The sequence below is a fragment of the Physella acuta genome, unplaced genomic scaffold, assembly GCF_028476545.2.
Source record: "Physella acuta isolate Inbredline_101_S28 unplaced genomic scaffold, ASM2847654v3 ptg000187l, whole genome shotgun sequence".
In the NCBI taxonomy this organism is placed as follows: Eukaryota; Metazoa; Mollusca; class Gastropoda; family Physidae; genus Physella; species Physella acuta.
The window spans coordinates 1070350-1098141 of record NW_026731706.1 but is presented as its reverse complement, the minus strand read 5'-3'; the positions used below and the strand labels follow the sequence as shown (position 1 = coordinate 1098141).

Sequence of the window (27792 nt, the reverse complement as noted above, 5' to 3'; positions counted from 1 at the left end):
TTCGCATAGATTTTAATTTTGCTCATTGCTAATATCTTTAGTCAATCATGATAAATAATTGACAATCAAAAAGAGAACAATTATTAAAAATAAAGGGCTTTGTATATTTTAACCCACTTAATTTGATTTACATTTTGTATTTTTTGTAAGGTTTATTTTCGTTTTAAATAGTCTAAATCTACATGGATTTAGTAGCTCTAGATCTATTTCTAGATAGATAGGGATCTTTTTTTTTTTTTTTTTTTGATCTGGCAGCGGCCTCGGTCAAGCCAGCTGTTAAAATATTTTTAAATCTCCCTCGATAGGAGAGTTTATTGTAACTAGGGCGACAGAAGCACAAGCGCACTCGTAATTTAAGTGTTAAAAGACAAAATAAATAAAGACATTTTAAAGAGATGCAGATCTAGATCTACTAATAAAACAGTTAAAGAATAGTAGGCCTAGACTTTATGATTAATGTGTCATAAATATGCAGCATGAAAAGTGACTTGTGGCAATCATTAATTTACTAGATTCTAGATCTAGAACAGAACGGCACCACGTCCACACGCCTGGCTTGGCATTTAAATTATCATTTACTAATTACTATTATTACTTATACTGGTATACTATACTTATGCTGTTTTACCTAAAAATTAAAAAAAAAACACCATTCCCTTCTTGAGTGGAGAGGAATCTTTTGCAACATTTCTTTTTACAAGCTTTTATCACATTTATTTGATTTATGTAATATGTATGTAGTTTGCAATGTCTGTGGGTTTGTGGCAAATTTTGTAACTCAAATTTGACAAACTTCCAATGCAGCGACTTTGGTCAAACTTTTTAGATGCGTTCCACTTCGATGATAATACAAATCTATCTTTTTTTTAAATTTAATTACATGGTTAATTAGTCATTACAAATTAATTCAGAGAGTGTCTATTGGTACTTCACTACAAATAGCCATCAGAGGGCTATTCGTACTTTTGCTATTTTTAGTGGTCGAAGTGGTTGTGCATTGGCCAGTTTGTTTTCGAAGCACAGAGTTTTTTTTCTATTTTTTTTTTTTGCTTTTTTTTTTTAACTTTTACTTAAGGATTAGGGTTAAGGTTAGGGTTAGGCATAGGGTTAGGGTTAGATTTAGGGTTAGGGTTAGTGAGATCTAAAATAATTAGTTCTAGATCTATACAGCATGTAAAAGATGAAAAAGGGAATTCAAGAATTTAAAAAATGCCCCACGCTGATTGGTCAGAGTATGAATAGCCTTCATAGGGCTATTTGTATTTAAGTACGAATAGCCGCAGCCTTAATTAAACAGTTTTGATACTAAGGGGAGATAATATTAAATCACTCAATAGATATTTAATTGCAGAAGGGGATATAGATCGACTATGATTTAGATATAGTCTCAACTGGGAACATTGGACTGGTGAGGGTTTGGGTTTACCATGAGCTAATGTAAATTATACTTCGGCTTACAAAGTAAACCCAAAATTTAGATTTTCTGGTAGTTTATGCATCAATTAATTATTAATTTAAGATATATTATTGAAGATAATATAAGAATATAATTGAATCAGTTTGCTCAACTTGAGACAAGATGGCTTTAACAAACAAGATAAGGCTACATACAGACAGAATTTTAACTGGAAACCTTGATAACCTCCCACTGCCTCCTTCATTAGCCATAAGAGTGTTCTTCAGTTCAACATTTACAGGTGAAATAAAGTTTTTTGTTGTTTTTTTTTCAATCTTTATGTACAAAAATAACAGCCATTACAGTTATGATAAAAACAATCTACTTTACTGAAAAGAAATGAAGTTTTTTTTTTTTGCCATAATGCCGTTTTGGCTATGTTAGACAAAAAGGAAGAATATCAGTCTTAAGGATTTTTTAAATCAAACTATTTTTAGCTTCTCATACTTCTAACATAGGCTGTAATATATTAAAATGAATATAACATAGTACATGGGTTTTTTTTTTAAATTTCCAGATATGACTGAGGAAAGGAACATGCTAATGAACAATGCCATACCAGAACTAAGAAAATATTGTAATGAAAAAGGATTTGATTTTGAAGTAGGTTTATTTCTGAAAAATTTAATCATGTTATTTCAAGTTATCTTAGTGAGTGTAAACTTGAATGAAATTCAAGACAGTAAGCCTACAAAAGTGTTTACTCTATGATTCAAGTTTTTTATGGTTTCTATTCTAATGAAATTAAATGACCAAACTTATTTACTGTGTGAAATATTTAATTGTGTAATAAGCTTAAAATAGGGTGTCGCCAAGATTTTAAACTTCATTATTGTTCATGATGACTTTAAAAATTAAAAACTACATTTATTTACCTTTAATTTGATACCAATTTTATTTATCCAATCTATTTGGTAGCCTAGAAAATGATTTGTGAAAAAACGCGTTTGTTTTTAAATGGCTACAATGATAAGACTGATTTTCAGTGATACGGTGGGTTAGTTTTTTAAGGAGTGGTTTAGTGACGCTATTAATCATTCACTGACGTTTAGCAGAAATGTGTCGTCTGCTAGATTTCTCCCCATTCAAATACACGGCGGGCAAAATGGGCAGGCTTAGTTAGCTGTTGTCTCGATCAAGTTATTTTTTAAAGGTTTTATTTTACCCTGCATGATTTTTAAAACATTAATGACATAAGTTTAATGGAAAGCAGGCTATAATTTTTCTATAGTTTAGAATATATTTTCAGTATGTTAAAAACAATATTAAATAGAGCAATTGACATTTTGTAGGTCAAGCGACAACCTACCTAAAATGTTTAAGTTTGTGCAATTGAGTCTAATTCACAGTTCAATCATACTCGGTTAAACTCATGCAGACACTATGTTTAAATGTCGTATAACATTAACAGATGTCTTAATATTTAGGTTGTTGACATGCGCTGGGGTGTGAGAGAAGATGCATATGCAGACCACATGACTACAGACATTTGCCTTAAAGAAATAAAAAATTGCCAGCTGACCTCTGCTGGACCAAACTTTGTTGTAAGTATGTTTGTTAAACTTTGTTGTAAGTATGTTTGTTAAACTTTGTTGTAAGTATGTTTGTTAAACTTTGTTGTTAGTATGTTTGCTAAACTTTGTTGTAAGTATGTTTGTTAAACTTTGTTGTAAGTATGTTTGTTAAACTTTGTTGTATGTTTATTAAACTTTGTTGTATGTTTGTTAAACTTTGTTGTAAGTATGTTTGTTAAACTTTGTTGTAAGTATGTTTGTTAAACTTTGTTGTAAGTATGTTTGTTAAACTTTGTTGTAAGTATGTTTGTTAAACTTTGTTGTAAGTATGTTTGTTAAACTTTGTTGTAAGTATGTTTGTTAAACTTTGTTGTAAGTATGTTTGTTAAACATTGTTGTAAGTATGTTTGTTAAACTTTGTTGTAAGTATGTTTGTTAAACTTTGTTGTAAGTATGTTTGTTAAACTTTGTTGTAAGTATGTTTGTTAAACTTTGTTGTAAGTATGTTTGTTGAACTTTGTTGTAAGTATGTTTGTTAAACTTTGTTGTATGTTTGTTAAACTTTGTTATAAGTATATCTGTTAAACATTGTTGTAAGTATGCTTGTTAAACATTGTTGTAAGTATGTTTGTTAAACTTTTTTGTAAGTATGTTTGTTAAACTTTGTTGTAAGTATGTTTGTTAAACTTTGTTGTAAGTATGTATGTTAAACTTTGTTGTAAGTATGTTTGTTAAACTTTGTTGTAAGTATGTTTGTTAAACTTTGTTGTAAGTATGTTTGTTAAACTTTGTTGTAAGTATGCTTGTTAAACTTTGTTGTAAGTACGTTTGTTAAACTTTGTTGCAAGTATGTTTATTAAACTTTGTTGTATGTATGCTTGTTAAACTTTGTTGTATGTTTGTTAAACTTTGTTGTAAGTATGTTTGTTAAATTTTATTTTGTCAACTGCAGTATGTCTTTCGGGCCTCTCTAAAAAATAAAGTAACCATTCTTTTCCCCCTTTGAGCTAGAACCATATCATATTTATAAAGACTTTTACAAATTCTTACTTTATTTTCAGTTATTTCTTGGTGACAAATATGGAACAAGGCCATTACCTAACTCAGTGCCTGTCACAGAGTTCCGCTTGTTCCGTCGTTTGGCTTCATGGATGGATTTAAAATTCGATGTAGTTGAAAAATGGTATTTACTAGATACAAACTCTGTACCAGCAGTTTATCATATTCAACCAATCACCACACTCCTGCCTTTTTTTACAGACATGGATCCAATGAATGAGAAGAAAAGAATAGCAGTGAGTTCGGAGATTTTTTTAGCATTATATAAAAATAGCATTACCTTGTTTAATCATTATTCAGCACAACAACACAAGTTTTAAAGATAATTTTAACCACTCACAAAGAAAAATCATGATAGTGATAGTTTTTTGCAATAACTTTTCTAATTTCATTTGAAGAGATTTAACAAATTACAAATCCAGTTAGGTAAATATTTAATTATTCCATTAACATAATAATAACCATGTCAACCCATAATAAAGTTTGTTATTGCCTTTTTTAGCACCAGCAAAGTTGGGAAACTGATGAAAAACAAATCAGGAAAGTTTTGCAAACAGTAGCATCTCTAGCTCTGGAGCAAAACAAAATTACTGAAGAGGAATGTCAAAAATACTTTGTCTCAGGTATCTTCTGCTATTTCTTAAAGTCAATTCTTCTCTTGACCTTAACTTTTTACAAGAAATTTTTACACAACATTTTGGTGACTCAGAATAAACATAAAAAAAAATAACTTTTTACCAGCAATTTTTACATATTTCAGTGACTCAGAACGAGATAGAAAAGGGCATATTTGCTTCTCCCAAAATTAAAGATAGAGTCATCTGCTTTGTCAGAAATTTCAATGACATCAACATTGAGGACACAATGGCTAGTGAGTAATTTGTCCAATACATTTTTTTATGCTTCCTTTTTTTTTAATTAATGAGATTCAAGTAATTTTCTCAAATAATTTACTTAACGATTAATTTTTCAGCTGTTATTTGAATTAAAAGTTTCTTTTAAGATTAGCAAGTGCTGAAAAGTTTTTCTTCTAAAATATTGGCATATATACATTCAATCACAATGCACTCTTACTGTGTTCCCTCCTCCAATAAACAATGGATATTTCTACATTTTTCTCATATTACCAGTTTTATAGTAAAATGTGAAACATTTGTACTGCAGTATAAAATTAAGACTGGTACATGCATTATTTTTTTCAGAAAGATTCACAGATCTTACAGCAGAAGGAGATATTGATGCTGAAGCTAAAGTACTGAGGGCCAGGCTACAGAATGAGACCCTACCTGGGTCAGTGCCAGCCTCGCAGAGTGTGCAGTTTAACGTGTCGTGGACACCTAAGGGAATTGATGCAGAGCACGAAGAACACAAATCCTACCTGACTAGACTTCGAGACTCGTTCCAGACTTTGATGAAAGAACAGATTGACAGCTGTGCGCAGGAAGCTCTGGAGCAGAGGATTGAGGATGAAGTTCTGGCTGAGGTTCTTGTCCACCTCCAGTTTTGTTTGTCTAAGTGTAAATGTTTTTATGGGCAAGAAGAGCTGATTGAAACTTTGTATACAATGATGCAGGCGGTCTTCAGCACAGGAAAGGGAGAAGTCCAACCGCTAGTTGGTGACAGTGAAGCAGATGGCAGTGTTCAGATTGATATTGTAAAGGAAGAAGAAGTGGCTGTTAATGAAGAAGTGGCTGTTAATGAAGAAGTAGAAGTTGCAGACGACACAAGTCAGGAAGAGAATAGAAATGTGCAGGATTTGAACCAACCACTGAAAGATTTAGGAATCACTGTGGGCGTAGGGGATGTTGAATATGATACAGGCTCAGACCCTAACAGAGATGTAAAGAAAGAGCTGACTCATTATGTTGCAACTGATAGCATAAAATATCCCATTGTAATGTATGGCGAGTCTGGCTGTGGAAAAACCTCTCTCATGGCACAGTTGGTTAAACAAGTAAAGACGAGAATTCCTGATTCTGTGGTTATTGTACGTTTCTTAGGGACCACTGCTAAATCTGCGAACATCAGAGCAATGCTTATAAGCGTGATACAAAATATTTGGGCAGCGTACAAGTTACCACGGCCTTCAGATATGGATTTCCATGCTGATGTAATATTTTTAGGCCAGTATCTTCAAGCTCTGATCTGGCAAGTGGCCTCTTCTTCCCGACCTTTGTATATTTTTCTGGATTCCTTGGACCAGCTATCCCAGGTGGAGCAGGCTCACAGACTTGCCTGGTTGCCAACTGTGTTGCCAGTTCACTGTTCTCTGGTGCTCTCAACTCTGCCAGAGGAGAATGGCTGTCTGGACAGTGCCAGAAGACTATTGGCCAGGCCTGAGCTGTTCATTCAAGTACCTTCCCTTAAAGTTGAATCTGCCAGTTGTGTCATCAATGAGGTATGCAGTCAGAACAGTCGCACGCTCACTCAAGAACAAAGGAAATTTTTAAAAGGTGAGCGATTGGTTTTTTTTTTATTATTCATTTTCCTCTGTATCAGCTAATGTAAACAAGTACTCTCAAACATAAATTGTTACTAAATTTTTGTACTTAAAATGATTGAAAACTTAATTCTTATGAAAGAAATAATTCAGCTATATTGTTTGTTATTTACTCAAACACTTTTTTTATCATGTTCTCTTTATCTTTTTCAAAGTAAGAAAATAACAGTAAAGAACACTCACTCCACAACATTACAATAGCTGTATAATTATCTGGTACAAGATTTTATTGTCCACATCTTGTTTACAGAGAAATTTGCACAGTGTCCCAGCCCCTTGTACCTGAAGTTAATTTTAGATGAATCTCTAAGCTGGCAGTCACATGAGCTGGTGAAAAACTTAAACATCGCACCAGACACTCAATCAGCAATTCACCAGCTGATGATGAAGCTGGAAAAGGAATATGGGAAGGTGTTTGTTTCAAAAGCTTTTGGTAAGAAATCTGGTTGTAACGTGAAGAGTAAAGATTCCTTTATAGACATAGCCACCCATTGAGCAGTTGAAGTGAGTTCATGTTTCTTGATCTTTGCATGTGAAGGGATAATGTGGTCAGCACTATGCCTAGCCACCTTTACTTTCCCTAATGTGTGTTAGGTACCCGTCAGAACAGGGTGGATTCAGGGACTTGAACCCGGATTCAAACTCTAGACTTGAAGGTTAGCAATCTAGTGCTCTACTGCTGGTCCACACCTCCCCACAAGAAATCTGATTAAGTCTTGTTAAATTATTTTTGTATATAGTTTTTGTTGATGATGGTTCTTTACTCTTACACTGTTTGACAAGTACATCTTATGTATTGGAGTGAAAACATTATTGTGTAATAATAAAACTACTTTGATGTTTAAAAAATGTATCATTCCAAAGCTAAATCTATTGTTTTATAATTTGTATTCATAACAAGTAAATCAACTTGGCATTAAATTCCCTGAACATTGTATTCATTAAAATTAAGACAACTTGGCATTAAATTCCGTGAACATTGTATTAATTAAAATTAAGACAACTTGGCATTAAATCCCTAAAAATGTGTAGAATTCTAGTTGACAGCCAAGTTGTACAATATGCTAATTTAACCATGACATACATAATAGCCCTATTCGACTTATATGAAAATGTTAAGGTTTGACATATCTAACTTACAATAAAGCTTCACTTGGACCTGGTTTCTAGTCTAATTTTAATTGCAGGCTATTTGACAGCCATGAAACAAGGCGCAAGCGTGATGGAGATGGAGGATATTCTATCACTTGATGATGAGATCCTACAGGACACATACATCTACCACCTGCCTCCTTCCAGCCAGTTGATCCGTCTTCCTCCCTCACTGTGGGCCCGGATAATGATGGACATCCGGGAGTACACGTCGGGGGAGGATGTGGGTGGCAGACTGGTCTTGACCTGGTACCATCGCTTGTTCAAGAAGGTGGCTGAAGAGAGATACCTTCACAAAGATATCAGGTGAGATTTATCTTAAGATACCTTCACAAAGATATCTGGTGAGATTTATCTAAAGGTAGCTAAAGATACATGCCCAAAGATATCATGTGAGATTTATCTTAAGATACCTTCACAAAGATATCAGGTGAGATTTATCTTAAGGTAGCTAAAGATACCTACACAAAGATATCAGTTGACACTTATCTTAAGGTAGCCAAAGATACTTTCACAAAGATATCAGGTGATATTTATCTTAAGATACCTTCACAAATTTATCTTTAAGGAACTATTTTGTGAGTAGCACAATGGTTGGCCAAAAGTCATTAGGGAAACCTACATTTGAATCTGTGTAAAAATTCATTAGGAAACCTAAATTTGAATCTGTGTATAAAAAGTCATTTGACAACTTAAATTTGAATCTGTGTAAAAAAGTCATTATGAAACGTAAATCCTAGATTCTAAGTTAATAATTTTGCCTTCCTCTTGTGTCAATATACTGAGAGAATAATTGTTCCCTTCTTGTGTCTAGACATTCCTTGCACAGCCTTTGTGCCCAATACTTTCTTGGCTATTGGCACAACCAACACAAGCCTTTAAAGCTGTTCAAGGGCAAACATGGATGGTACCCAGACAACCATAGAGGGGTTTGTATTGTTTCGCTTAAATCTATCTTCTCAATGAGGAGTTTTTTATTACATTTATTTTAAGTTTTTAAGAGTCCTATGTGCCCAAATGCTGAGATTTTCTTATAAGCTCCCAAACTTTAAATACTAAATTTACATAGGTATTATAATTGAAGTCTTGCTGGTATTGTGAGTTTTTTGAAAATACTGAAGGGAGAGAAATAATTTTTTACATGTTTTACTATGTTGTAAATTATCAAGCTATTTTGACTCAACTAAGACTGTTTTCTGTTATATTGCTTTTGGTTTACAATTTTGATATTGTGTTGCTAATTTCATTATAATTTAAAAAAAACAAGTGTTGTGGTTGAAAACTGTTATTTCACTTAGGGAAGTAAAAATGTCTTATATCTAGATCATAAATGGTAACATGCAAATAATTATCATGAATCCAAATTTTTTTCCAGGCCCCAGAACAACCCCTGATGTTTAGTGATGGTGTTTACAACATTCGCAAGCTACGGGAGCTCCCTCACCATTTGTCTTTAGCTGGGATGTGGAGAGAGTTCCATAAGGAAATCACTACCAGCATTGACTGGCTGGTGGCAAAGGTCAAAGTGCTTGGTGTGTCAGAGTTGAAGGCTGATCTCTTGTTCATGCTGGAACAGATGCTTTTGATCAAGGATGACTCAACGGTCAACTCAAAGGTCAACCATAAGGGTAATGATGGCATTGTGATTGAGAAATTACAAAATGGAGTTGTTGCTACTGACTCTGAAACTGGAGAGAGTAATGCAAAGAGTCCAGTGGAGAAAGAGGTTGATCTGTTGACTTGTCTGAAGGAGTTGAAGACATTGATTGACATCATTACACTTGGTGTGGACTGTATACGTCATGGTGCTCATAATTTACCTGTACAGGTTAGTGTTTATGTTTAAGGTGTGGGCTTGTGATTGATACTCTTGCTGTAATGAGATGGATTAATGCTTGTGTTGAAAATAAAAATTGACATTCAAAGGGGGATAATTTACTTTTAATATATTTTTTATGCAAATTTTTTTTTTTAAATTCTTTTTTTAATTGTAATAAGATTTGATGATTGTAACTGTAATTTAAAATATAAATTTCTGTATATGTTAATATTAAAGTGAGATTTTAGTATACTTTAATATATATTTTGATATACATGCAAAGTTAACACCTTTACATTTATAGAGTACCTACTTTTTTTTAAACTATTAAAATGCATTAAAAAATTTTTCTGTTCATTTACAGAGTACCCACTTTTTTTTAAAACTATTAAAATGCATTAAAAATCGTTTTTTGTTAATTTATAGAGTACCTACTTTTTTTAAAACTATTAAAATGCATTAAAAAATCCCTTTCATTGTTACAAAATATCTTACTTGGTTAATTTCAGATTTGCTGCCAGTTGGGAAAAACTAGAGCCAAATCTCCTGGGCTGGTGAAGTTGGTGACTGATGCCTTCATGTGGATGGAGGAGAACAATGTACCTCTACTGGTGCCTGTGGATGCCTGCATGCCAGAACCTGGGGGGATGCTGGAAACTAACTTTAATGTGGATGTCCACTTGTTGGGTAGGTGGTTGTCAGTGACAGTTGGTTGGTGGTTGTCAGTGGTTGGTGGTTGTCAGTGACAGTTGGTTGGTGGTTGTCAGTGGTTGGTGGTTGTCAGTGGTTGGTGGTTGTCAGTGGTTGGTGGTTGTCTGTGACAGTTGGTTGGTGGTTGTCAGTGGTTGTCTGTGACAGTTGGTTGGTGGTTGTCAGTGGTTGTCTGTAACAGTTGGTTGGTGGTTGTCAGTGGTTGGTGGTTGTCAGTGGTTGGTGGTTGTCAGTGGTTGTCAGTGGTTGGTGGTTGTCAGTGGTTGTCTGTGACAGTTGGTTGGTGGTTGTCAGTGGTTGTCTGTGACAGTTGGTTGGTGGTTGTCAGTGGTTGTCTGTAACAGTTGGTTGGTGGTTGTCAGTGGTTGGTGGTTGTCAGTGGTTGGTGGTTGTCAGTGGTTGTCAGTGGTTGGTGGTTGTCAGTGGTTGTCTGTGACAGTTGGTTGGTGGTTGTCAGTGGTTGTCTGTGACAGTTGGTTGGTGGTTGTCAGTGGTTGTCTGTAACAGTTGGTTGGTGGTTGTCAGTGGTTGGTGGTTGTCAGTGGTTGGTGGTTGTCAGTGGTTGTCAGTGGTTGGTGGTTGTCAGTGGTTGTCTGTGACAGTTGGTTGGTGGTTGTCAGTGACTGGATTTGTCAGTGACTGTCCCAAAAGACGTATGACATGCGGATCATCTTTACTGAAGGGATGAATATTAAAACTACATACATTTTAGAATTTTAAATTCAAGTAGTATTGGCTGTTAATATGAATGACGTTTAAAACTGTTTGTATGTAATTTGCTTTGAGGTATAATCTTTTACCCCATTCATCCTATTTTAACAACTGATTAAAATTTGGTCTAAAATACTACAGACTCAGTCTTGATACAATATTGTTGCTGTTGTTAGTGGGGTGGGTGAGGTTGACTTTAATTAGCTGAGAATGACTTGAATTGTTTTTTGGTCAAGGGTTAGCTAGAAGTAGATATAGTTAGCCAGGGTTGGTGGGGTTGACTATAGTTAGCTTAGGGTGACTTAAAATGTTTCTAGTTAAATGGATGTGACTTGAAATGTTTCTAGTTAAATGGATGTGACTTGAAATGTTTCTAGTTAAATGGATGTGACTTGAAATGTTTCTAGTTAAATGGATGTGACTTGAAATGGTTGTAGTTAAATGGATGTGACTTGAAATGGTTGTAGTTAAATGGATGTGACTTGAAATGTTTCTAGTTAAATGGATGTGACTTGAAATGGTTGTAGTTAAATGGATGTGACTTGAAATGTTTCTAGTTAAATGGATGTGACTTGAAATGTTTCTAGTTAAATGGATGTGACTTGAAATGGTTGTAGTTAAATGGATGTGACTTGAAATGGTTGTAGTTAAATGGATGTGACTTGAAATGTTTCTAGTTAAATGGATGTGACTTGAAATGGTTGTAGTTAAATGGATGTGACTTGAAATGTTTCTAGTTAAATGGATGTGACTTGAAATGGTTGTAGTTAAATGGGTTTGCTAGAGGGGGATATGGTTAGCTGCAGTGGATGGGGTGAATGTGGTTAACGTGGTTTGCTAAGAGTGACTCAAGTTAGCCAAGTTGACTTTGAGTGGTTGTGGATAAATAGTTTGACTAGCAGGGATGTGGTTTGATGAGGAAGTCTGTGTTCAACTTTCTTTGTATGATGTTACATATATATGTTGTACATTTTTTTTTGTAGGTGAGGACAGAGCACATGATAAACTTTCTTTGTATGATGTTACATATATATGTTGTTTTATTTATTTGTGTTTGTAGGTGAGGACAGAGCCCATGATTTCCCTGTAACTTACTGCCGTGCAGATCATTACCTTTACATCATTCAGCAAAACAATAGACAAAAGGACACCATGGTGGTCCTTGACCTTTCTAAAGGAGGTGAAAAGGTCATCTCTGAGGACTTAAATAGATATGTGCATAAAGTGCAATGCAATGGAACTGAAAAGTAAACAATATTTTAATGTGTGTTAATTTTTAAAGTCAGATAGTACTAACCTGTTGATTTTTTAGTTTTCCTTAATTTTTTATCAATTTTCTTGTTTGAACACAAAAACAGTTGTTTTTTCTTACCTATTGTAAAAAATAGGTACATAAATCACACTGTAAAACTTCTATTATTATTAATAGATTTTCTATTCCCTCCCTTGGTGTGTTTTTTTTCTGTACTGCTGAAAATATAACATAAATTTTTATCTGATCCTACCAGCCGCCAAGCATAATGCTATCCAAAACACATATAAATAAAATACTATCTGTCTGTCTATGTTTCGATGCTCATTTTTTAGGGAATTTTATCCTAAAACATTTATAAAGATTGCCCATATGAGAGTTAGTGTACATTGTTTAAAAATAATTGAAGGCTGATCATGTAGCATTATTGTTTCACATATGAAACAATAACAGCCAAGCAATTACAGATGAAAACAAGTTGTTAATAAAATGAATTTGGCAGAACTGTTAAAATTAACTTCAAACCATACCATTATGTCCCTGGTATGAATAACATTAATAAGCATTCTTAAACTTCTATAACAGCCCACATTAGAAGACAGTTCTTATGGTTTTACTTTAAAGATAATATTGAGTTTTGAACTACATTTTTTATTTGGTCAGGTATCTGGTAGTCTGTGTGTATACAACTCTGAGCAAGTATGAGCCAAAGTTTGAGTATCTGCTGTATGAGAGAGTCAGACTCTCACCTTTCAAAACTGAGAGAGCTGCCACTTGTATGGATGTCACACAGAAGGGAAACCTTGTAGCTTACTCCAATGACAGTAAGTGGACAGGGAAAACTTGTAGCTTACTCCAATGACAGTAAGTGGACAGGTAGGATGGTAGAGCATACAACTGCTAACAGCTAAGTCTCGAGATCAAATCCCAACCTGATTCACACTGCGGGAAATAAAAGAGCATGGATATAAGTGAATGAGATGCTACATGGCTAGGCTACCTCCTACTTCTTCTTCTTTATTTTTAATTGTAGTATTGGAAGGTATCCCCTCCAACACAATTAAGTATACATGTCAACTGGTTATGTGCCATTGAGGCAGTTGACTCCGATTTCAACCTGCTTTTCTTTTTGGATTTGCTTCCATAGCCTTTGTCCAACCAAGAACAAACTACAAGGCTGCAGTTGTTTGATTTTGGAGTAGTCTCTTCTAGAAGAGTTGCTGTCCCAAGCTATCGAGCCTTACCTGCCCGGGGGTTCGAACTCATGACTTTTTGTTTTTAGCAACCATGTGCTTTACCAACTCAACCGCGCTGACCCCCGCTAGGCTACAGAGACTGTGGCCCAAAATAATCCTCTCCATATGACTGAAAGTGATGTAGACTTTAAGGGACCAGATTCCAAATGACCCATGCTAAGTGCCCCGAAATCTCTGTGACCCAGACTAAGTGACACAGACTATATCAAATTGTTTATGTCTAGAGTTGTTGAAATGTCTGTAAATAACTTATTTTGCGAACCATTTGATCATATAATATCAAGCAAACATCTTCTATGTCTCTTTGCAGTTGGAAATAACTATCTTAAGTAAAGCAAATTACTGAGTTGATTTTATTTCCTTTTTTTAATATAAATTTCTTTTAAAGTTTTATAATTCAAAGGTTTTTTTTTAATGTTTTGTTTTTAAATACATATTTAAACTTGTTTCAAATGACATATGTTAATGAAGCGGAAGTGATATATTTTGACATCAGTTGTTATACATTGAATAAAAGTTTAATCATCATCTACAGTTAACATTTCTATTATTAAATCAGGTGTAGTAAAAAATAAGATATAATTTAAATCACGCTATCACCATAAGAGATACAATTGAAGTTCCATTTATTGCTTCATTCATTTGAGCTAATTAACTATAGCATAAAAAATTATTCTAGAAGTCACAAAACTTCAGCAAGCCAATATCTAAGACATCAAGAGTTATCCCAGCCACTTACAGCTCTCAAAGATTTATTTCACTCTTTTGTAGCTCATCAGCTACAAAGTCTGTTCTCTGATTTTGATGATAGAGTTTATCACTTGCTAAAAATTATATATTAATCCTTTATCTCATTTATAACTAGGTACCATTTCATTTTTTGGTCATTTTGAACCTATTATAATATAAGGACCTCTCACATTATAAATTGTATCTAAACAAAATTAATTAACACCACATTTAATGTTAAAAACTTTGTATATTTTTTTGTTAGATTTAAAATTTTAAAAAGTAGCCTCTGAGTTTTTTTTTATATAGCTGGAGTCTTATTATTAAAAAGTGTTACCCTTCTTTTGAATAGGTACATGCTACATCTGCACTCCAAACGATGAAGAGCTCACCTTAAAAACACTGTTCAGCCTGCCACATGAGGAAACAATCTATCACATCATGTTCTCTCCTGATGGCCTGTATTTAGTGACATTTGGCAGTGGAGATGCGTTTAAGGTCTGGCGGACACAGAGCGGGGAACTAGTCCTGAAGGCTGAGGAGAAGAAATCGTCTGATAGATTTAGTTTTAGAACTCCTACCAAGTTTGCTCTGATCACATCAAAAAATAAACTGATACAGGTTACATCAATTAGTAATTTAAACATATTTCTTATGAATACTTAATTCACAGACTGATTTGTTAAACTTAACTATGTATGTAAAGGCGTATATGCATACGGTTGACCACACTATCCCTTTATATGGGGAGGTCACTAAAACATAAACTCTACTTCACCTGACTTATGGACTGTGATGTTCAAAAGGGTACTTTTATTTCCTTTACAGAGACACATAAGATTTTTCTTTAGAAAAGTTTTTTTTACTACTTCATGTTTTCTATCTTCAAATATTTATGTTAAGCTATATTAATGAAAGAAGATTGGTATATATTTACTTGAGGATTACACAGCCTACTTGTACCATTATCATTTAGAGTCCTAGCTGGCTTAGTCCATTAGACAGAAGAGCTAGGGTCATCTGGTTTAAACTTTGTTTTGCCTAATTTGGTTTCTACTGAGAGAGCTCAAGTGTGTCTGAAAAGAAGTTTCCTTTCAGGCCATCTTAAGGCCTTTATCTCTGCTTATATAGGGACTGTTTGGTCAGCTTTATGTCCTGATGTCTTTACATTCCAGACTTGTCAGGTACCCAACAAAGCTGGGTGGACCCAGGCATTGAATGCAAGACTTGTAGATTAACCATCTTGTGCTCTACTACTTGACCATGCAGTCCCTTAATCTCTTCAATGATCTAAATTAGGGTTCTGTCATGTCCAGTAATTTGAACCCTTAAGTTAGTGATCCCATGACCTGCCTCCCATCCCCACCCCCCCCCCCCCCCCCTACCTGATTGTATCTGGTATCTCCTCCCACAGGTCCGGTCAGACTACAATGAAAGAAACACCCTGGGAGTCTATGACCTACTGACCGGAAGCCTCCTGCAGGATCTTAAAGCTCCAGAGCTGAACTACAGCATAAATTTACTTGAGCTTGATGTCAGTGAAGAGCTGGTTCTTGTGTCCACAGAAGAAGATGTCATCTCTAATGGCAATGTTTCCAAGTGAGTCAACAAGTATTGAGCTCATAATCTGTGCACACACAATCAGTTGCAACACGTCAGCCTATTAGAACTTTTTTTTTAACTTATCATCAAACAGGGAAAATAGCAAAATATAGAATATGATATTTCCATTGACCACCACCTATTATCATTGTAAGTAAAGTAAAGTAAAGTTCCCTTTCAAACCTGACGGTCTATGGGTCTACGAAGTAGAGTTCACTTGCTTCTGTGACCTCTGCATATGAGGGGATAATGTGATCAGCACTATGCCCAGCCGCCTTTACTTTTCCTAACGTGAGTTAGGTACCCATCAGATCTAACTTGAACCCGGATTCAAACTCGTTAGCAGCCCAGCTCTCTACCCCTAGGCCACTCCGTCCCTTCCCATTTCCCTTGACAACCACGTATGTCCATTGACAACCACTTCTCAGAGTATATATCCTTTCTAATAACACCACCCTCCTCCTCCCCCCTCTTCCCCTCCACTCAATCAAACTATATCACCCTTAAACAACTTCTAAAAAACAACTGTTTACAAGAAGAATACATAAGCCATCCATGACAAACTATTCATACAACCATCCAGTATAACAGCACTTTTGAAAAAAATGAGATTATAGACCAATCAAAACTCCTGTTACATATTATTGCTTCCTGCAACTCATTTCACCCATTTAACAAAGTTAAACAGAATGATAAATCACCCAGTTTCCATCTTTTGAAGAAATCCTCTGTAAACTACATAATTCACTTTATCCCCAAAAAATAGCTCTATTCTCTCTATACAATGCTTTAATAAAGTGTAACAAAAAGATTATTCAGCATATTTTGAACTTTGCCTGGAATTCATACTTACTGGCAATATTTATCTAACTCATTATTTTATTCCTAAAAATTGTAAAGATACAGTATATTTAACCTATGCAAACGTTTAAAATGACTTTTAAAATGATGTTCCAGATCAGCTGTTTTGTGGAACATTGAAACTGGAAGTCCAATGTCAATGGTAGCCAGCACATCCCCAATTAGTGCCACAAAAATCATCCAAGTCGGTGGTGCCCTCTACATCCTGGTAGCCTGTAAAAGAAATTCTTTTATTGGGGTCTACCTGGTGGGAAGTAGACACAAGCCAGAGCCAGTGGCTAAACTGGTACAAAATATTTACGGCCATTCAAAGGACATTTTACAGGTACATTTAATCTCAACATAAATGTTTGTTTGAGGCTTATATTAAATCAGTATTTTTCAACTTTTAGTCACTGAGACTAGTGAGATCCTTGCCCCTGCTATCTATTCTACTTTAAAAAAACTGGATTTAAGAACAGTTTGTTTAGATTCATGGTGCATACATAGATTAATGTCGAAAACTCTTTCCACCCAATATATGTCTTTAAATCTTACTTTAATAATGAGTATATTATTTTAAAGCTAATAACTCTTAATAAAGGTTTTCTATCAGAAAAAGAAATTTAAAAAAACTTTTTATTCAATAACCTTATTACATTTTCATGTGATAGAAACTGCTTTGTATACAGAATAAAAGTGATGTAAATTTTGTACCTTCTTAGAGATTTCGCAAACTACATTTCAAAGTTTGTTACTTAAATTTTAAATTTTAATTTACAAAAATTCCAGTCTGTATAATTGTACACAAGAGCTGTCCTAAGTTCAAAATTTTAAAATAATTTTAAAATGTACTCAAATTCCAATCAAGTTTCATTTCACATGAGCTAGGCCCTGCCCTGAAGGTCATAACTTTTAAATAATTTTAAGATGTACTTAAATTCTAATCCCATATTGTTGGGCACTTTGTTTTTATCTTCACCTGCCTTGTGTTCTGACATTACCTCTGCTTGCTCAGTACAGAACAAAATAAAGTTTTCCTGGTTTTATGGTGTTGCTATCATGCATCATCAACTTTTTTTGTTCATATCCAAGGCACAAGAGGCAGATAAAGTAGATTTCATCTGTTTCAATGACAACGGAATACGGGGGTATGTTGTGGTCAGCACTATGCCCAGCCACCTTGGTTTCCCTAATGTGAATCAGGTGCCCATCAGAGCTGGGTGGTCTCAGGGACATCCTGCAAACTTGAGTCAGAGATCTTATCTCAAGACCTTCTAGTTAGCAATCGCAAGCTCTAGTCTACACCCACGCCGTCTGCGTTATTTTTATTAAAATGTGCTAAAGAAAGTGTTTTTGAATCAATAGATGTGTATTTAGGTATGTGTTTGCAAACGCTATTGTTATACTTCTTCTAAAACCTAAGTAATAAATGGCATTAGATGAGCATCTCTAGCTACAAGACTTGTCAAAATACTATCTTCATCATTATCATTTCTGTGGAAAACTTGTGGAGCATATGGACACAACCACACTTCCCGATTGTACTTTATTTTGGTTGGTTCCTCCACATTGGGTGCATGACATTCTGGCTGCTTCTGCTTCACTGACAATTGATTGTTCCCATGTATGTTATGGCCTCTACTTTTTTCTTTCCTTGTAGATTCCAGTCTGGCAATGTTGTTTGTTGATTTGCACAATATCCCCCTTGCACTTTACTACTTTTTGGTTAAACTGGTATTCACAGTAATTTTATCAGCCACCTGAAAAAATTGTGTCTCAAACACAATTAAACAATATGTGTAAAAAAAAAACTAACACAGCATGAAAAGATTTCAACTCTTTATAAAACTGTTGTGAGGTGTCCCCTATGGAGTTAATTTAACCTCACAAAGTTTTTCTTAAATTGATTTTGTTTCTGAAATCTCAGATCATTCTGCCATGTGACAAGAAAACTTCTGGAGAAAAAATCATCTCCGTATCTGCTGACAACTCCATCAAAATTTGGAACCTGAAACAGGCAATCTCCCCTCCACCCCCGTCTAACACAGTAGACACAGGCGCTGCAGTTAACTTGATCTATAACAAGTAAGTAACTGTATGTGAGATTAATTTAATTTTTGCGTGTATCCAGGACCACAGTCCAAATTTTCAAGCTAGCCAAATTTAAATAACTCTGTTTTCAGGCATAAATATCAGTACACTTAAATTAATTAAAGAACGTATCTTCATACAATATTTATTCTCCAGGACTGGAGATGAAGTGTACTTCTCCACAGAGAAAGGTTTTATAATGAAGTACTGTACATCAAGTCAGCTAACACAAACCCTGGCAACTGACCTAGGACATCCTGTTGATGTCATGATCTTAACTAAAAATGGTCAATATTTGGTCGCTGCTGTTAAAGGTCTCATCCACGTCTATAACCTAGAAACAGGTATTTTTTTTTACAAAGTGTAAAATGATCTTATTTTGCTATAGACAGGAATAAAATCATTACTGGTACTGAATTTCACCAAGAGACCGTCAACACTATTGATGTCTGATGTAGATTGTAAAATGGTGTTTGTAAGGAGATGACACACTAAACCCTTCTGTTAAAGGTGAGAGACACCTCCACTCACACACTAAACCCTTCTGTTAAAGGTGAGAGACACCTCCACTCACACACTAAACCCTTCTGTTAAAGGTGAGAGACACCTCCACTCACACACTAAACCCTTCTGTTAAAGGTGAGAGACACCTCCACTCACACACTAAACCCTTCTGTTAAAGGTAAGAGACACCTCCACTCACACACTAAACCCTTCTGTTAAAGGTGAGAGACACCTCCACTCACACACTAAACCCTTCTGTTAAAGGTGAGAGACACCTGAACTCACACACTAAACCCTTCTGTTAAAGGTAAGAGACACCTCCACTCACACACTAAACCCTTCTGTTAAAGGTGAGGGACACCTCCACTCACACACTAAACCCTTCTGTTAAAGGTGAGAGACACCTCCACTCACACACTAAACCCTTCTGTTAAAGTTTAGAGACACCTCCACTCACACACTAAACCCTTCTGTTAAAGGTGAGGGACACCTCCACTCACACACTAAACCCTTCTGTTAAATGTGAGAGACACCTCCACTCACACACTAAACCCTTCTGTTAAAGGTGAGAGATACCTCCACTCACACACTAAACCCTTCTGTTAAAGGTGAGAGACACCTCCACTCACACACTAAACCCTTCTGTTAAAGGTGAGAGACACCTCCACTCACACACTAAACCCTTCTGTTAAAGGTGAGAGACACCTCCACTCACACACTAAACCCTTCTGTTAAAGGTGAGAGACACCTCCACTCACACACTAAACCCTTCTGTTAAAGGTAAGAGACACCTCCACTCACACACTAAACCCTTCTGTTAAAGGTGAGGGACACCTCCACTCACACACTAAACCCTTCTGTTAAAGGTGAGAGACACCTGAACTCACACACTAAACCCTTCTGTTAAAGGTAAGAGACACCTCCACTCACACACTAAACCCTTCTGTTAAAGGTGAGGGACACCTCCACTCACACACTAAACCCTTCTGTTAAAGGTGAGAGACACCTCCACTCACACACTAAACCCTTCTGTTAAAGTTTAGAGACACCTCTACTCACACACTAAACCCTTCTGTTAAAGGTGAGGGACACCTCCACTCACACACTAAACCCTTCTGTTAAAGGTGAGAGACACCTCCACTCACACACTAAACCCTTCTGTTAAAGTTTAGAGACACCTCTACTCACACACTAAACCCTTCTGTTAAAGGTGAGGGACACCTCCACTCACACACTAAACCCTTCTGTTAAATGTGAGAGACACCTCCACTCACACACTAAACCCTTCTGTTAAAGGTGAGAGATACCTCCACTCACACACTAAACCCTTCTGTTAAAGGTGAGAGACACCTCCACTCACACACTAAACCCTTCTGTTAAAGGTGAGAGACACCTCCACTCACACACTAAACCCTTCTGTTAAAGGTGAGAGACACCTCCACTCACACACTAAACCCTTCTGTTAAAGGTGAGAGACACCTCCACTCACACACTAAACCCTTCTGTTAAAGGTGAGGGACACCTCCACTCACACACTAAACCCTTCTGTTAAAGGTAAGGGACACCTCCACTCACACACTAAACCCTTCTGTTAAAGGTAAGAGACACCTCCACTCACACACTAAACCCTTCTGTTAAAGGTAAGAGACACCTCCACTCACACACTAAACCCTTCTGTTAAAGGTGAGAGACACCTGAACTCACACACTAAACCCTTCTGTTAAAGGTGAGAGACACCTCCACCCACACACTAAACCCTTCTGTTAAAGGTGAGAGACACCTCCACTCACACACTAAACCCTTCTGTTAAAGGTGAGAGACACCTCCACTCACACACTAAACCCTTCTGTTAAAGGTGAGAGACACCTCCACTCACACACTAAACCCTTCTGTTAAAGGTGAGAGACACCTCCACTCACACACTAAACCCTTCTGTTAAAGGTGAGAGACACCTCCACTCACACACTAAACCCTTCTGTTAAAGGTGAGAGACACCTCCACTCACACACTAAACCCTTCTGTTAAAGGTGAGAGACACCTCCACTCACACACTAAACCCTTCTGTTAAAGGTAAGAGACACCTCCACTCACACACTAAACCCTTCTGTTACAGGTGAGAGACACCTCCACTCACACACTAAACCCTTCTGTTAAAGGTGAGAGACACCTGAACTCACACACTAAACCCTTCTGTTAAAGGTGAGAGACACCTCCACTCACACACTAAACCCTTCTGTTAAAGGTGAGAGACACCTCCACTCACACACTAAACCCTTCTGTTAAAGGTAAGAGACACCTCCACTCACACACTAAACCCTTCTGTTAAAGGTGAGAGACACCTGAACTCACACACTAAACCCTTCTGTTAAAGGTGAGAGACACCTCCACTCACACACTAAACCCTTCTGTTAAAGGTGAGAGACACCTCCACTCACACACTAAACCCTTCTGTTAAAGGTGAGAGACACCTGAACTCACACACTAAACCCTTCTGTTAAAGGTAAGAGACACCTCCACTCACACACTAAACCCTTCTGTTAAAGGTGAGAGACACCTGAACTCACACACTAAACCCTTCTGTTAAAGGTGAGAGACACCTGAACTCACACACTAAACCCTTCTGTTAAAGGTAAGAGACACCTCCACTCACACAATAAACCCTTCTGTTAAAGGTGAGAGACACCTCCACTCACACACTAAACCCTTCTGTTAAAGGTAAGAGACACCTCCACTCACACACTAAACCCTTCTGTTAAAGGTGAGAGACACCTGAACTCACACACTAAACCCTTCTGTTAAAGGTGAGAGACACCTCCACTCACACACTAAACCCTTCTGTTAAAGGTGAGAGACACCTCCACTCACACACTAAACCCTTCTGTTAAAGGTGAGAGACACCTCCACTCACACACTAAACCCTTCTGTTAAAGGTGAGAGACACCTGAACTCACACACTAAACCCTTCTGTTAAAGGTAAGAGACACCTCCACTCACACACTCAAACCCTTCTGTTAAAGGTGAGAGACACCTGAACTCACACACTAAACCCTTCTGTTAAAGGTAAGAGACACCTCCACTCACACACTAAACCCTTCTGTTAAAGGTGAGAGACACCTCCACTCACACACTAAACCCTTCTGTTAAAGGTAAGAGACACCTCCACTCACACACTAAACCCTTCTGTTAAAGGTAAGAGACACCTCCACTCACACACTAAACCCTTCTGTTAAAGGTGAGAGACACCTGAACTCACACACTAAACCCTTCTGTTAAAGGTGAGAGACACCTCCACTCACACACTAAACCCTTCTGTTAAAGGTGAGAGACACCTCCACTCACACACTAAACCCTTCTGTTAAAGGTGAGAGACACCTCCACTCACACACTAAACCCTTCTGTTAAAGGTAAGAGACACCTCCACTCACACACTAAACCCTTCTGTTAAAGGTAAGAGACACCTCCACTCACACACTAAACCCTTCTGTTAAAGGTGAGAGACACCTGAACTCACACACTAAACCCTTCTGTTAAAGGTGAGAGACACCTCCACTCACACACTAAACCCTTCTGTTAAAGGTAAGAGACACCTCCACTCACACACTAAACCCTTCTGTTAAAGGTAAGAGACACCTCCACTCACACACTAAACCCTTCTGTTAAAGGTGAGAGACACCTCCACTCACACACTAAACCCTTCTGTTAAAGGTGAGAGACACCTGAACTCACACACTAAACCCTTCTGTTAAAGGTGAGAGACACCTCCACTCACACACTAAACCCTTCTGTTAAAGGTGAGAGACACCTCCACTCACACACTAAACCCTTCTGTTAAAGGTGAGAGACACCTCCACTCACACACTAAACCCTTCTGTTAAAGGTGAGAGACACCTCCACTCACACACTAAACCCTTCTGTTAAAGGTGAGAGATACCTCCACCCACACACTAAACCCTTCTGTTAAAGGTGAGAGACACCTCCACTCACACACTAAACCCTTCTGTTAAAGGTAAGAGACACCTCCACTCACACACTAAACCCTTCTGTTAAAGGTGAGAGACACCTCCACTCACACACTAAACCCTTCTGTTAAAGGTGAGAGATACCTCCACTCACACACTAAACCCTTCTGTTAAAGGTGAGAGACACCTCCACTCACACACTAAACCCTTCTGTTAAAGGTGAGAGACACCTCCACTCACACACTAAACCCTTCTGTTAAAGGTGAGAGACACCTCCACTCACACACTAAACCCTTCTGTTAAAGGTGAGGGACACCTCCACTCACACACTAAACCCTTCTGTTAAAGGTGAGAGACACCTCCACTCACACACTAAACCCTTCTGTTAAAGGTAAGAGACACCTCCACTCACACACTAAACCCTTCTGTTAAAGGTGAGAGACACCTGAACTCACACACTAAACCCTTCTGTTAAAGGTGAGAGACACCTCCACTCACACACTAAACCCTTCTGTTAAAGGTGAGAGACACCTCCACTCACACACTAAACCCTTCTGTTAAAGGTGAGAGACACCTCCAACTTCAACCCTGTGCAAAAACTGTCTCCTGTATGGCAGAAAACAACATGGTACTCATTGCGGGGCATTCTGGCATGGAAGGGAAAGGAAGAATTTGGGATCTCTCCACAGGTTTGTTAGTGAATTCCATTTTATTTGTTGGTTTAAAAATTAATTTTACTTGCATATGTTAAAACTGTCTTTTTTTCATATCTGCATTTTTAAATAAGTTAATGAAAGCTGCAGTTATGGATCATAGTAAGGCAACTAACATTCCTTGTATTTAAAATTGTTAATCCAGTTAATTTTGTACTTGAGGTTGGTATTAATATAAATAAAGATTGGGAGATACTAAGGCTGGCATTTCTAGAGCAACTGGCATTTCTAGCTGTGAAACAGTCTAGGGGAGATAACCTCAAACTTATAAAATATGAGCATATTGAAATTAACATCACAACAACAAGCTTCAGAAGTAAAGTGTTTTGATGAAACAGTCTAGGGGAGACAGCCTCTTACTTATAAAATATGAGCATATTGAAATTACGAAGTGACTACAAGGAAAAAGATTTTTTAGCAGAAGATACGAAGCTCATTAGTTCTGTGCATGCACAGTGACATTAAAAAGCTGCGCTAGTGTTAGGATTAGGGTTCTGCTAGAATCTGCCTTAAAATTAACATTACAGCAAGCTTCAGAAGTAAAGTATTTTGATGAAACAGTCTAGGGGAGACAACTTCTAAGATATAAAATATTAGCACATTAAAATTAACATAGTGTCAGCATTACTTTGATGTGAATATTACTGAGTTGTTGAAGGCCTTGTTTTAATTAATTGTATTGTTTTACAGGTGCTGTCATAAGAGATTTGACTTTCCTGTATTCATTTTTTAGAACAGATGTCACTTCAGATGGGAAAAAGGTATTTCGTTTACTACCTACTTTACAAAAACAGCTATCTCAAATTATCTACTTTAAATACCCTGCCATTTTAGTCTTAATGAACTTTAACTTTAGTCTAGGCTTGTTTTATTTGTAGGTGGGGCTTACATTTTTTGATTTCCCACTGGCGATGAATGTAGTAGATTCAGGTGAAGGGGAGAGCAACATATCCATGGACCAGATGGACACAATGATGTCCGCCTGCTCCCACCTACAGTTCAGTCCTGACAACAAGATGCTCATCTCCGCTAGTGGGGACGCCAGAGTTCGGGTGGTAGATACTGAATCAGGCCGGTAAACAGCCATCTTGTTTTTAACTTTCTTTTTATTTCTACAAAGATACTGCTTTTTACTTTCTCGTATATACGAAGTCTTGTAATCGTGCAAAAAAAAAAAATCGAGATTTTTACAAATCTCGACATTTTACATCTCACTGATAGGGAAAAACATAATTTTGCAATTGTGTCCGTATGTCTGTGTGTCTGTCTGTCTGTGTGTCTGTGTGTGTGTAAACACGATAACTTGAGTACCGTTACAGCTAGGTTGATGAAATTTCATATATAAGTATTTTATCAAAATCATAGATCCGTATCAACTTTTGAGCGATTTCCGATAACCGGAAGTGGTACTTTTCCTACTTTGAAATTTTCAAAAGCCTATAACTTGAGTACTATTTCAGATAGATAAACGAAATTTCACATGTAAGTAAAAGATCTAATTCTCTACCTTCTGTTAAATTTTGAGTCATTTCCGTTGACCGGAAGTAGTAATTTACGCTACTTCCGATTTCTCAAAAAACTAATGTAAATTTTTAAAATACTAATAATATTGCGCACTATTATGCACTTTTTTATTTAGCATTCACTTGGTATGCAATTCTTTTGTCTACGAGATTTTATTCTATTTTTAAAATGGATTAAAAATCATGTCTATAACCCGAGTTCCCATCCCCTGTTATTTTATATAAAAACGAGCTGACCCGCTGCGTATCATACGCCGCTATTTAGTTGTTTTTTTTCTACTTTTCAGTAATTTATAATTTGTGAATTCGACAGTACCAATGCTGCCATTGAAAATATTTGCTTAAAAACACTAACCCCCCCCCCCCCCCCCACGTGAAAGCAGCCTCCTCTTAGTTACCCCCTTTAAGTTTAAAATCGTTTCAAACTAAATTATCTGCCCCTAATAGCCGTCACCAAACCCGTCTCTATGATTGTAAATGTAAACAGAGTGAACACCACTCACCAGATCATGTGGGGGTGGGGTGGGGGTGGTAGTGATACTGATAGAGAGGAAGAGAGGGGACTGCAAAGGCGCGCTTGCAGCTTGTTTTCTAACTGATCCCAGAAGAGAATTATATATATAGATATTCGAGAAAGTTTAGGGGAGATCACTCCCGGTTTATTATACCTTAGAGCAATATTAAATTCTCATCGTTTAAAAATACCGAACCAGTGATATATTCAGCCTATAAGTGTATTAAGTTATTGTGTTTTTATTTATACAAACATTTATAGCTTTCTGAATTTTAAAAAAAATTACATTTATTATTTCAAAATGTAATAAAAATCTATTTTTCTTTGCCAAAACTTACTCGATTGCTGTTCATAATTCTTGAATATTTAAATAAAATATTTTTTCAATTAGAATATTATCAAGTTTTATTTTTTTTTTTTTCTTTATTCAGCTACCTTCATACCATGATTCAGAGGTCGTCAATAACAGCCATGTTGGTGACATCAGATAGCCGCCAACTCCTGACAGCAGGATACAGGTCTGTGTACTTATGGAATCTCGGCCCTGACCACTCACCTGAGCACCGTGGTCAGCTAGTGGTCAAGCTGACCCATCACCGGAACTTCATCACCTGCATGCAGCTTGCGCAGGATGAAAAATACCTCGTGACAGCCTCGTTGGATAAAACTATATCTGTGTGCAGCATGAACACTCGCAGCTCCATATGCACCTTCCGCTACCATTGTTCTATTGATGTGATGCAAGTGGCCCCCGACCTTTCAACCTTAGCCTTCATACCCGAGAGGTCAGCCAACATTGCCGTCCTCGTCCTGAACAAGGCGGGTCAAGTAGCGCTTCATGGAACATCCTCTACCAGCATCCCTGATGCCGTGCAGAAAGCTCAAGCGCTGGCCTTGTCTTTCTCCAGCCAGCAGGTAGCACAAAGGACAACAGCAGCTTGCAATGTGCTATAGCACTAAGGACATTAGCAGGTTGCAGTGTACTATAGTACTAAGAACAACAGCAGCTTGCAGTGTATCATAGGCACACTGACAGTTGAAACATTATTATATGATTGAAAAAATTGTTTTTTTAAGGTTTTGATTATCTGTGATACTTATGGCTAAAAGATGCCACTGTGATACTTAAGTGGTTAAACTGTGATACTACTGAGATGAGTGAAGTGTGATATAATTGTTATGCCTCTAAGTCTTGTGTCCAAATACTTTTAATAGAATCTCTTGCACTAAAGCTAATATTATATAAATGTGATCAATGTAGTTTTCACTTATATGGATAAATTGCAATGCATTCTCATACTTCTGTTTTATGTTCAAAATTTATGTACTGAATTAAGCTTGTTTTGATACCCTTTTTACTGTGGATATTTATTAATTATTTTGAAGTTATTAAATTAAATTGTTGTACCAGATAAATGGATAAACACTTTGTTAAAAAATCATTTCTGGCAAAAATACTCAAATTTTGACTCTACTTCTTTCTAGTTTTACGCCTGAAAAAAAAATTGAGCAAAAAGTAACAAACATTATCCCCATATATACTAGTGTCCCGATCAAAAATATCTTACGATTGACAACTTGTTGCAAGGCCTATTGTCTGGTGTCAAGCCTTTGACATTATGTCCATGTTACATATTGACCAATCATATTATGATAATACATTTTTGCCATTTATGATATTTTGTTAATACCCCAGTTTTCTCAACAAACCATCATCTGTAATAAATACCAAATTCATAATGATAACTAATAAAGCATTTCCGATCTTATTCTACTTAAGATAAACAGGTGATATAGATAAACAACTGGACAATATTGTAATACAGAATATTTTCTTTTATTCATTCTTGCACCTTACATAAAACATTAAATGCTCACATAACA

General features: G+C 36.5%; 1 protein-coding gene across 2 annotated transcripts; it reads left to right on the top strand.

The window, feature by feature from the left end:
• The first annotated feature begins 317 nt into the window (after positions 1–317).
• On the top strand, positions 318–27777 carry LOC131936780 (uncharacterized). 2 transcript variants are annotated; one of them, XM_059293843.1, is made up of 24 exons: positions 318–423; positions 1560–1697; positions 1974–2059; positions 2884–3000; positions 4032–4265; positions 4532–4652; positions 4790–4900; positions 5232–6482; positions 6780–6962; positions 7717–7987; positions 8496–8610; positions 9057–9509; positions 10010–10187; positions 11983–12169; positions 12838–12998; positions 14512–14780; positions 15574–15758; positions 16719–16947; positions 18532–18689; positions 18852–19039; positions 23722–23847; positions 24562–24632; positions 24750–24946; positions 26340–27777. In XM_059293843.1, the coding sequence occupies exons 2-24, from the start codon at positions 1580–1582 to the stop codon at positions 26860–26862; spliced, it is 5532 nt and encodes a 1843-aa protein (XP_059149826.1). In that variant the 5' UTR covers positions 318–423; positions 1560–1579; the 3' UTR covers positions 26863–27777. The 2 variants fall into 2 exon arrangements, with proteins under 2 accessions (XP_059149826.1, XP_059149825.1); XM_059293842.1 differs by having other exon boundaries at positions 318–434.
• The last annotated feature ends 15 nt before the right edge of the window (positions 27778–27792 follow it).